This window comes from Copadichromis virginalis, linkage group LG14, assembly GCF_057382275.1.
Source record: "Copadichromis virginalis isolate Kocher_CV1m ecotype Utaka linkage group LG14, C_Virginalis_male_GT1.1, whole genome shotgun sequence".
In the NCBI taxonomy this organism is placed as follows: domain Eukaryota; kingdom Metazoa; phylum Chordata; class Actinopteri; order Cichliformes; family Cichlidae; genus Copadichromis; species Copadichromis virginalis.
The window spans coordinates 28,932,703-28,945,089 of record NC_140631.1 but is presented as its reverse complement, the minus strand read 5'-3'; the positions used below and the strand labels follow the sequence as shown (position 1 = coordinate 28,945,089).

The 12,387-nt window shown below is 38.5% G+C and overlaps 1 protein-coding gene across 1 annotated transcript; it reads left to right on the top strand.

Moving 5' to 3' along the window:
• Positions 1–7,411: 7,411 nt before the first annotated feature.
• Positions 7,412–11,974, top strand: LOC146694209 (extracellular calcium-sensing receptor-like). The gene is made up of 13 exons (XM_085478851.1): positions 7,412–7,539; positions 7,693–7,861; positions 7,952–8,104; positions 8,192–8,392; positions 8,573–8,709; positions 8,767–8,809; positions 8,885–9,079; positions 9,199–9,329; positions 9,455–9,551; positions 9,697–9,820; positions 10,001–10,473; positions 10,555–10,635; positions 11,618–11,974. The coding sequence occupies exons 1-13, from the start codon at positions 7,412–7,414 to the stop codon at positions 11,972–11,974; spliced, it is 2,289 nt and encodes a 762-aa protein (XP_085334977.1).
• The last annotated feature ends 413 nt before the right edge of the window (positions 11,975–12,387 follow it).

Here is a 12,387-nt window from a genome sequence, read left to right as displayed (position 1 = left end):
TATAGAGCTTCTAGTACTTGCTAATGTTCATCAATTCCTGTTCTGACAAGTGAGTGGTGTGACACATGAGAATGTCAGGGATAAGGTGAGTTGGAAGCTGATGATCTACTGTGGAGACCCCTAAACAGCGTAGACAAAAGAAGAAGAACTAGGAATAATACTGTGGAAACCAAATTTAACAATCCCCAAGAGGCAATAACGTATGGTATGGTATGGTAAACAAAACATATTACCTTATTATCATGAGTTTAGTACCATATAATGATCTTAATGTTAAATATAAGTTCAGATTTTAGTATACTTTTTTCTATACTATTATGCTGATAATAATCCTGGTCCTTTGTTTGAACATGATGATGTGATTATTAAATATCTTTTTCAGTGATGCTGTGGCTTATTTCCCAGAAGCAATGTTTAGTTTCTATGTAAAAACCATAAATAAGGAAGGCATAATAAAGAAAACTACACATTTCTTTTTTATTTTGTAGTAATAACAGATTGATCAATGCCATGAGGTATAATGATTGTCTATATGCAGTAATATAAGGCGCTTGGAAAGAAAGTAACTAGACTTCTTTGAGTTTTTTGAAGGTGTTTCATCTCTCATCCAAGAAGCTTCTTCAGTCCTAAACCAGATGGTCCCAGATATTTAATTCCTAGTGGGAGTTGTCCCTTAACAACGTTGTTGATCCACTATTAATCATGTGACTTATGAACAAATCTTCTTTATTTTGGTACCAGTACTGGTTTTATTTTGCTGTATTTATCCGCGACACCTTAAAAATATTGTCGGACATAAACAAAAAAGGTTGAGGACCACTGCTCTAGAATACCTTGAGTAGGTTTCCTCAAAGTCCTCCAAGTGCTGGATGAACATATGGTTAAAATATAACTTGATCAACTAGTGATCGCGACTAGAAAAGTTTCATATCTCAAGAAGCTTCTCCAGTTCTAAACCAAATGGTGTAGTCCCGGGTATTAAATTCCTAGTGGGAGTTGTCCCTTAACAAGGTTGTTGATCCACTATTGATCATGTACCTCACCACATGCAGCAATGTGTGAAAAAGGCATGGGTCATTATGAGCAGATGTTTCAGGTGAAGTCATTGTGAGACCGTGCCTCGCCCTATTATGTGACCCACTGAGAGCGTATGACCGAAGATGTGAACTGCATTGTTGGTACCTACAGTGCAGTTTTGAGATCTCTTTCCAGGTGCCTCAAACCCCATTCAGATCTTGCATCAGGTGATCTCAATGAGTCATGAACCTTCCGAAGATGGAACACAGTCTTCTGTCCCCCTTCTGTGCTTCATCACCCCCAAAATGAATCAAAGCACCCCCAAAGATTTCTTACTTTTTTTTGACAATATTTGCTGTTTGTGTGACACACTACTAAAAATATAAAAAGCATACAGTACTTGTTTGAGACATAACATTTTAACAACAAGTTTAGATAACCCCCCTCCCAAAATGGTTTGTTCCAACTTGGCTCTCCTCTGCTCTGGCTCTAGCGCCGTTGCTGCCAGAGCGATGGTGGCTGAGACGCAGCGGACCGGAGGTGTAAGTGCCTGGCTTAAAACAGGACATATTAGCTGCATTTAACCTTCAGTTACTCTTTATATAGTTAGGTAGGAGTCAGACCATGTTTCTTTTTAGCCGAAAAACATTACACCAGGTAACCTGCTGTGTTGAAAACTTGTTTTCTGACAATGTTTGCTACCCTACAATCCGTCCTGCTGTGTAGTAAATTCAGCGACATTTGACCGTCCTGTTGCTCCTATTCAAATTCATACAGCCTATTTAAAATCTAAAACTTTAAATTGTCCGCAGCCTACTCTTGGTTACCACTGGCCTGTTTGTAATGAATACTAACTAGCTAACTGACTGAATGCCCATTAACCTTATAACTCCTGTTGTGTGTGTGCATGTGTGTGTGTGTGTGTGTGTGTGTGTGTGTGTGTGTGTGTGTGTGTGTGTGTGTGTCTATCTTTTATTAGATGTTCATGTGGTTTGGTTATTTGCCTTTTGGTTGAAAGTAGACTGAGAGAGGACTTTTTGTTAGTGATCTTAATAGAATTTTTTTCATATTAATGTAATTTTTCATCTAATTGAATCTATTTGTGTATGATTGTCAGTCCAAAGAGGGAGAGAGGAAAGAGAGGAACGTGAGGAGAAAGGGCAAGATCAGGAAGAACCAGGTAAGAAAACAGACAGGGAATAGTGACATGCAAAACAGAAACTGTTAAACTGACAAAGAGAAAAAAAACCTGATTTTACTCACACAATCTGGAGGTTGTGTCCTCCCTATATTAAAGCTGCTATACAGAATCTGCAAAACAAACTGGGTTGAAACATTTTTGACCCTCTTTAACAACATTCCAACATAACATTGTAATTGATTGGAGAGATTAAAATTAATGATATGTTTTTATGTGGTTCAGCCACAACTCTACTAAAACCTCAGCCAGTTTTAGGTAGGCCAACTTTTGGACTGTCCAGTTGTCTGTATGACTGACGCAGTACGTAGATCACATTTGCACACTATCAGAAAATGCCAAACGGTGCCCTGGTGGAGTGTGGAGCTGTAAAGAGAAGCAGAGTGCTCTGTTTATATTCTAAAAATGTTTTAAGCTTGTTTTAACGATTCTGTACAGCAGCTTCAAATGTTTTCCAAAAGCACACATACACTTATCAGTGTTTCTCAAACTTTTTACAGTGTGTACCACCTGATAAAAATGTCAAGCTCTCCTAAGTACCACTATGAAAGCATGAAAGTCATAAATGTTACAACACAAAATTATTATTATTAAATTAGTGAAATTAGTATCTGCAATAAAGATTTTTTCATACATTGTATACATTCTACCACAGGCAAAGTTGCCTCCATTTTTATAGCTTTTATTAATATTTTGTAATAATTTATTCTGTTTTGGGAGTGTTTTTTTGTGCATCTGTATTATATTATACATACACATTAAAAGTGAATCTCTGTCCAAAAAGTGCACTCAGTTTACTTTTTACTCACTATGAGCATCATTCATTATTCTCCCCCGGTAATTAAGGTTAGGATATGTATTTTTTCTAATCCATTCTTCTTTTGCAGCATTTAAATAACCTTGATCAGATTTGATGGTTTTGTTACAGACTTTTCAAAAAGTGTTTTGCTTTTCTTTCACAAATGTGGGGATTAAATTGTGTTAAAATGTACAAAACAGTGATGTCATGTTTTGTGACGAGAACCCAGGCACAGAGAGACTTGATGAATTTAAGAATCTTATGATTTAATAAAGAAATTTGCAGACTTGCACAGAGATGGTAAAATTATGATGACTGATAACGGAGACGAAGACAACAGACGATGAGGACAGGGAGGAACAGGGTTTAAATGCACCAAAGTGACAGTCAGAGAGAACTCGGGACAACATTTAAGGATGCAGGGACTGACAGAGACAGGTTTATCTTGCCTGGCTGGGCAGCTCTCTGGACGCTCAGCACCCCCAAAGCTCTGATCCTAGAATTGCGCCTGCATAGCGCATAGTCTAAGCTTTATGTTCCATAGTCTGGCCTCTTAGCCTTCACAGTTCATGGCTTTCACAGTTCATAGCCGTCACAGTTCATAGCTTACACTATTTCCTGCTCTGTAATTAAACTAAGCACTGTAAATAAAGCACTGTATTCACGCCAGCTTTGCCTCCCTCTGTGTCTGCACTCACCGCCTGGCCCTCTTGGCTGTAACACTTTCTCACCTGTCTTTCTGTCTCCTTTCACTTTTTAAAGGTTGCTATGTTAGAAAAAATGCTTTGCCCTGCCATGCTTGTTATTGATGTGGTAAATAAATAGTTTATGAAAATATCACTAAATCTGTCATTTATTATTTTAATATTCAGTAATGATCATGTCTCACCTCTAGTCTTCTCTGTCTTAATTTCAGGTTTCCACCATGTGTTGTAGATAGTTCAGGAGGTTAACAAAACCAAGCAGTCTTTGGGTTTTGGCTAAGTACTGTTTAGAATACCAGAATAGGGAGGATTGTGTAGGTTTAAGTTTATTAGTGTCATGAACCGAAGTTCCGTGCGCAAGCTGGACCCAGAAGCAGAACACACACACCAGGGTAGGAGGGAATAAAGAAAGCAAATTTATTATAACTAAAGGTGTCCCGTGAGGGTAGCCGAAAAAACAACGTATGGAACCAGAAGAAACCGAGGGACTGGGGAGGTGAACTGCGCAGGGAACGCCGAGAGCGGGGCTGTGAGAAGCTGCAAAACAAAAAAGAGAAACAGATTACTGGGGTGCGGAATAAAGGCAGCATACGAGGGAAGGTGGAGTATACGTCTTACGGAGGTAGCCGGGCTGAGTGAACCAGAGGGGGGGGGGCTCCAAAAGGGTCGAGACGGCGAGGCTGATAGTGCTTCCGAATCTCAGGCGGACAGGTGGACAGGCAGGTGGCTCGCAAAAACGCCGAGTTGTGATCGCTGAGAGGCGACTACGGACTGGCGTGGAGCAGCAGGTAGGGCAGGATTAAATAGTCCACCTGGTGATCGCCTGGGATGGGATGCAGGTGTGGGGTTAGCAGCCACGCCCGTGGGCGTGGGCATCCCAACAGCACCCCGGACGCCGGGCCGCGGACCATGACAATTAGACTGATATATATATATCAACAAGACAGTGTACATCACTGTCACAACAGTGTTTGTTTTCATTCAAAGGATTTATGGTTTTTCCTATAATGGTGGGCTGGTCTCTAGTCAAAATGCCCAGGCCAATTTTTTTGTCCCAGTCCAGCCCTGTATGCATCTCATCTGCAGTCTGGAGTTACCTACATCTTCCTACTCGGAAGGCAGAATTTCCGAATTCCGAGTACAATTGAAAGCACCACGACTGCAGTTTCCGTATTGGACCTAAAAAGCGCATATGACGCTGTGACGTAGACTAAAATCATAGCGGCAGTCGACGATGGTCCAGGTGTGTGATTTCTCTCATGGAAATATGCACATAATTTTTTCCTTTCTGTTGCTAGGTGGCACAGTGCACTTGTGACAGGATAGTGCTAACATGTAAGCAAGCTAGAAGACTGGCATCCTTGCTGGGTATCCGGTTAGGGAAGCAACACATTAATAAGAGAATTCTGAGTAAAACCAATGTTACTTTCCCTAGTAACTAGCTACTTTGAAAGTAACGAGTACCTTGAAGTAACTGAGTTACTTTTGATAGAAGTAACTAGTAATGTAACTAAGTTACTAATTTAAAGTAACTTACCCAATGCTGTTTATTACTATTACTGAAGGCTACTTGCCACACCAATACCAACTAGATTTTTAAATCTTAGTATAAAATGAGTAACAGTAGGGTGGACATTAGGTAAAGCTGCACTTTTTGCAGCGATCTCGTATAGAAAACTATTCCGTGCGTATAAAACGGGCTCGTAGCTGAAAACTAGCTCTACTTTGTTGTCTGGGTCAACTTTGCTAGCGAGAGACAGAGAGAGCAGTTGAAAGGCTGCTTCAACAAAACGTATTTTTTTTTTGGAGGAAAAAATGAACACAATGTCCAGTCAAGTCTTAATAGCTTACTTACAACTGGGCTCGTCAGGCACTCTTTGCCTGCAGTGGTAATTATTATATTTACATGCTTCCATCTCCCATTTATGGTTGGTGACAACTCGTACTTTTTGACTCTCCTTTTTCCCCCTCCCTCACGCTCACAGGCACATACTGTAACGGGTATGGCAGTCCATTCTCCCTGCAGCACGTAATCGTAATACACTGCCCATGAGGCTACATTCTTTAGCTACATTCTATACTCTGCCTATTGCCTTCATATTAAAAAACTTTTCAAACAATGATTTAAAAAAAAAAATATTCGCTTTATTATGCGGGTCGCAAGTAGGGGTGACATGGCCTGAGACTGCGATTGACACACAGGCATTAGAGCCTCTTAATGCGTGTTTTATTTGGGTTTCTACCGGTGTGGAATTACCAAAAATAGAGAGGGCATAGCCCAACATATGAAACAGAAAAAGACTGCAGTGTAATCCATTTATTTCAACAAAGTAATTGTATTCTGAATATCATCTTTTTAAACGGTAACTGTAATACAATTACTCATATTTTGTATTTTAAATACATAACACTGGTATGTATTCCGTTACTCTCAAACACTGTGTAAATGCAGAAAAAAAACATGCATGGCTAGTATTGAGGCATAAATAATTCATATTTCACTACAACATCGCATGGATTTTCTGAAAAATATAAAATAATTAAGGATTTCAAATTTTGTGAGCAGAGGTCTGTACTGCAAAGCAAATTCAACAGACCCAGGGCATTCTGTAGTTATCTGGTTTTACTTAATTACCCCAGAGTGTCCCCTCTACATTCACAGGAAAGGTAAGGTGATTGTAGCTTCTGACTAACAAGAAACATAAGTGTGCTGGAAGCAGAGTGACCAAACACTGGAGATAGCTACATATGATGAACAGTTATAATGTGGGAATGCTGGACTGCATCTGCCGGAGATGCAATAAGGAGAGATTGTGGTGGTTTTTAGCACCAGACAAAGGGGAATAATAATATATCAGAGGAAATGAAAAAAATATTATTCTTTTCTGTGTTTTGTAATGAAAAGTGTGTGACTCTAGGAAAACAGCTTAACAAACTTGAATTTAAAGCAGTGGTTCAACTTAAGAAATTAATGATTTGTTCAAGCAGTGTTATCCTCTCTCCTGTTGCACTTTGCTGTGATTGGGTGATCTAATGATGACTCATAAGAAACAATAAAATGACACAAGCACCAGATATATTAAAACACTTCACTGTGGTGTCATACACTATGCTAGAGGACCACTGGTTTAAGCACAAAGTTTTTATGAGTTTACTGTGGATAATGCATTCAACCCTTGTTGGTTATTTTCTTTGGGTGTTTTTTAATGTCTTCTTTAATACGATTTGTATTGTGTTCTTTGATGTTAACATTACTAAGTCACTAAGTGTGGAGGGAGGTGTTGTGGAAAAAGAAGAAGCTGCGATGACAGAGCCAATGCATGGTTTAAAGATCAGGGGAATGAGAAGTGTTGATTCTAGTTTATCTCAGTGTGTAAAACTGGGAGGCAGTGACCTCCCAGCCTTGCACTCTGATGGGGATGTTGTGATTGGAGGGTTTTTCCCTCTGCATTATGTTGTCACTGAGCCACAGCACAGCTACAACAGTAAACCTCAAATTACATCATGCAGCAGGTGAGTGTAGTATAGTGTTTTTTTTTCTTCTTCCTTGTAACACAAAGTCAAAAAAGCATAAGCTTTGACCATATTGCCATGTTTCTATAAGACTGTTTAAATGATATTATTTTATTAAATGAATAAATACGTTATGGAGTTTTTCTTATCTACAGCTTTTATCAAAGAGCCTTTCGCTGGATGATGACTATGGTGTTTGCAGTGGAGGAAATTAACCATAATTCAAGTCTGTTACCAGGTGTTAAACTAGGCTACCATATCATGGACTGCTGTGACCATATCCCCACCGGCCTGCAGGCTCTTTTTTCGTTATTCAGACACTCTAAAACTGTCGACAGTAAAGTTGAAAAATCAGAAGATACTGAATACAATGGTATCAACGGGGAAGGGTTAAAGACTGTAAAACTAACTACAAAAGAAATAATGACCTCATTGAAAAATAGAAATGAAATTTCAAATAGTGTTAAAAACACTGGATATTACCTAAATGAAAATACAAGAGAAGAAATAAAGACGAAAGAGTCTTCCACATGTCTGTATTATTCTCCGGTGCCTGCTGTGATTGGTCTTGCATCCTCTTCCCCTACAAGAGCTGTCGCTCACACACTTGGCCCTTTCAACATACCACTGGTAATATACTGTACAACTTTATTTAATAGTGTTGTGTATTTGATTTGTGTTTTAGCTCAATAATACAGAAAGAAATCACTTTCTCTCTAGGTGAGTTATTTTTCCACCTGTACCTGTCTTACTGATAAGCATTTGTACCCATCATTCTTAAGAACTGTGCCAAGTGATCTCTTTCAAGTTAGAGGTCTCGTAAAGCTTGTCACATTTTTAGGCTGGTTCTGGGTGGGCACAATAGGAACTACGGTGAGATAAAAACTTTTTTAAATGCTACAATGAGACATTTTTAGACAGCAACATGGTTTATAAATGCTTTCTGTATATACATTTCAGGATGACTACAGCCTTTATGGCATCCAAGCATTCTCTAATCAGTTTGGAAGGCAAGGTGGATGTGTGGCATTTCATCTCACCATCCCAACATCGCCCACAATGGCTGAAATACAAGAAATGACAGATACGCTGGAGAGTTCAACTGCTCGGGTTGTGGTGGTGTTTGCTACAGAAGGGAAGCTCCTAAATCTGTTCTTAGAAGTAAGTAGTGATATATAGTGTTATTATGCTCATAATTGTTTTCATGAAAATTGCTGCATTATTTTATCTATGATTTTCCAGCTAGCTCAAAGGAATGTGACAGGGATACAATGGATAGCCAGTGAAGCCTGGGTGACCTCGAGCCGACTGGCCTCACCCCAGTTTCTCCACATTCTACAGGGAACACTGGGCTTCACTTTCCCTGGAGTCAGCATCCCAGGCTTGAAAGAGTTTCTTTTGAATGTCCGACCCTCTCCCAAACCAGGAATGGAATTTTTCAATATGTTCTGGGAAGAACATTTTGGTTGTAAGCTAGAGTTTGAAAGCCAAAGAGCCAAAGACTATGAAGCAGATGATTTTAATGATAATGATAGTTTTCGTTACAACCCAGGTTTCCAAAACAATTCTCTTTATATGGTCGGATTTAATGTGGGACAAAAAAGTTTATTTAACATGTCAGCTTATAAAGACGGTGAATATGCTTTTGAAAAGCCTGTATGCACAGGGTCAGAGGATTTGAGAAACACTGACAGCAGTTATAGTGATGTATCTCAGGTTCGAATATCCTACAATGTGTATAAAGCTGTGTATGCCATTGCCCATGCTCTGCACACTTTTTTGAACTGCGATTCAGCAGGACCTAGTGGGGGATTGTGTGAGAAACACAGCTCATTTTCAAATGGTCAGGTAATTGAAAATATTATAAAATATTTAAAATCAACATTTATGTAATTCAACATTCATGGGATTCATGTGTAGTTTTTTGACATTCTTTGTTTTGTTTTTCTAATTTTCTTTTCCTGTAGTTTCTTCATCATCTGAAAATGGTAAATTTCCACAACCAGTTTGATGAGAACGTGTATTTTGACACCAATGGAGAGCCTGTCCCTCTTTATGACATTATTAACTGGCAGAAGGACAGCAAGGATGAAATCAGGTGAGCTATATATACATAAAGGTGGAAATGAACTGCATGTTGAAGTAATTGTGAACAATAAACTGTAGTAACATTTAACATTAACCTAATTGCTTTTTCAAATATTTTATGCTACTTTATGCTAGATTTATCAAAGTTGGAACCTATGATGGTTCAGCACCACAGAGAGAGCAGTTGCAGATAATAAAGAACAGTATTGTATGGACAAAAGGACAGTTACAGGTAGGTCATAGTTATCTTGCACGTATTTGATATGACACCTAAAATAAATATGTTTTAAACTAAAGTAAATTTGATACACTATCTCAGATTCTCAGATACAACATATTTATGCCCGTTATTTTACTTTTCTCTGTTCCTTGTTCAGGTTCCTGTATCTCAGTGTAGTGCTCCATGTCCTCCCGGCAACAGGCAGGCCACACGCCAAGGAGAACCCAAATGCTGCTTTGACTGTTTGCCCTGTGCAGATGGAGAGATCAGTAACAAGACTGGTAGTCTATATATGTTTATTATGTTTATTTTTTTTTAAATCAATTATTATGTAGTGTAATAAAGAAGGTCATTGAATTTAAAGTTGCACAGTTTAAACCAGAACCATCAAAACATGCTGATATGCAATTAGAAGTTACTGAATGTTTATACACATATATCTATGTTTTGTGTTACGAAAGGTTCTACTGAGTGCACAAAATGTCCTGAGTACTTCTGGTCAGACAAAGACAAGGTGAAATGTGTTGCAGGGGAAGAAGAATTCCTCTCTTTCTACGACACCATGGGTATCATCCTGGTAGCACTCACCCTGCTTGGATTCATCCTGACATCCATCATCACAATTATTTTTCACAGTTTCCGCAATACACCCATTGTCAAGGCCAACAACTCAGAAATAAGTTTCTTGCTTCTCCTGTCACTCAAGCTCTGTTTCCTGTGTTCTCTGGTGTTCATTGGTCAGCCATCTTGGTGGACATGCAGGCTCCGCCAAGCAGCATTTGGGATCAGCTTTGTTCTGTGTCTCTCTTGCTTACTTGTTAAGACCATTGTGGTCCTCCTGGCTTTCCGGACTAGTATATCTGGTTCCAGGGGTTGGAAGCTGTTTGGAACATCTCAGCAGAGGATTCTGATCATCTGTACGACAGCTCCTCAGGTAGGACGAACAGTCACTGTCACTTAAACATGAGTTTAACGTGTGTTTTGGTATTCTTCTATCATCCTATCCTCCCCTCAGATTTGTCTCTGTTCTGGCTGGGTGTTGGGAGCACCTCCCTTTCCATTCAGGAACCCAAACTACCAAGCTTTAACTGGAAAAGTGAGTATATTTTCTGTATTTACCTGATATATCATATCAACCATCAAAAAATGTCCCTATCTTTATCTTCATATCTATATCAATATCTATATATCTACATCTATATCTGTCAGGTACTGTGTCCAGGCAGGCAGGAAAAGACCCAAATGCAGACTCAAAGAGACAATAACTTGAACTTAAACACAGCTTTATTGCTGGACCCAAGCAAAACAACACAGCTGTCACTAATTAACAGACGGGACCAGGGAGACGCAAAACCAGAAACATTAACATAGGATAAAGACTGTGAAAGTAAAACAGGAAATGATGAGAAAACACACACCGATGAGACCAAGAAGAACAGAAGAACACATAACAGAGAGAACTATAATTACAATACAAAGAGAAATACATAATCCAGAAAGTATAACCTAACTCAAAAACATAAACACTGGATCACCAGACCCAGGACCGTGACAATATTTATCTATATATATATGTATCTCCCGATAGATAGATAGATAGATAGATAGATAGATAGATAGATAGATAGATAGATAGATAGATAGATATTGTCACGGTCCTGGGTCTGGTTATCCAGCGTTTAGGTTTTTGAGTTATTGATCTATATATGTATCTGTCTATATATATCTGTACATATATATATATATATATATATATATATATATATATATATATATATTATGGAATGCCCTTTAGGAAAATATTATATATATATTCCAACCAAAGTCTGAATATATAGTATGATCTTTTGAATATATAGAATGAAACTTGAGTATATAGAATGAAACTTGAATATATAGAATGAAGCTTGAATATATAGAATGATCTTTTGAATATATAGAATGAAGCTTGAATATATAGAATGAAACTTGAATATATAGAATGATCTTTTGAATATATATATATAAAAAGTGAGAGAGAGGCTCTGAGAGAATTCATATAAAATCTCCCTGTATTCATACTTGTTTAACATCATTAGATTGTTGTGGAGTGTAAAGAGTCATGGCCTCCTGGATTCTACCTGCTCATTGGTTACATTGGCCTACTGGCCTTTGTCTGTCTTCTCCTGGCATTCTTTGGACGAAAGCTACCGGACACATTCAACGAAGCAAAGTTCATCTCCTTCAGCATGCTAATTTTCTGGGCTGTATGGATTTCTTTCATCCCAGCTTATGTCAGTTCTCCTGCAAAATTTTCTGTGGCAGTGGAAATATTTGCTATCTTAGCATCCAGTTTTGGATTGTTACTATGTATATTTGTTCCCAAATGTTATATTATTTTACTGCACCCTGAGAGGAATATTAAGAAAGGGATGATTGGAAAATATCAAAGATGAACATTTATATTTTCAGTGTTTTTCAGGGTAACTAATAAAATGCTCACATTTGAATTTGAAGCTAAATAAAATACCCTATGAGAGATGTCTTTGTGAGATGTCTTTGTGATTCTGGATAGTGTTTTAAAATACGTTCAGCTGGAAGCTGGTTCCATAGAAGAGGGGCCTGAAAACTGAAGGCTCTGCATCCCATTCTACTTTTAAACACTCTAGGAACAACAAGTAAGCCTGCAGTGGAAGAGCGAAGTACTCTAATGGGATGGTAGGGTACTATAAGGTCATCAAGATAAGGGCCTGATTATTCAAGACCTTGTATGTGAAGAGCAGGATTGTGAATTCAATTCTGAATTTAACAGGGAGCCAATGAAGGGAAGCCAATACAGGAGAAATATGCTCTCTCTTTCTAGTCCTTG

Excerpts from the sequence above, each read along its gene's own strand:
- LOC146694209 (XM_085478851.1), top strand. The coding sequence starts at position 7,412 with ATGATGACTATGGTGTTTGCAGTGGAGGAAATTAACCATAATTCAAGT. Across the intron at positions 7,540-7,692 it reads GGCCTGCAGGCTCTTTTTTC|TGTTAAAAACACTGGATATT; the intron begins GTTATTCAGACA and ends AATTTCAAATAG. Across the intron at positions 10,636-11,617 it reads ACCAAGCTTTAACTGGAAAA|ATTGTTGTGGAGTGTAAAGA; the intron begins GTGAGTATATTT and ends TAACATCATTAG.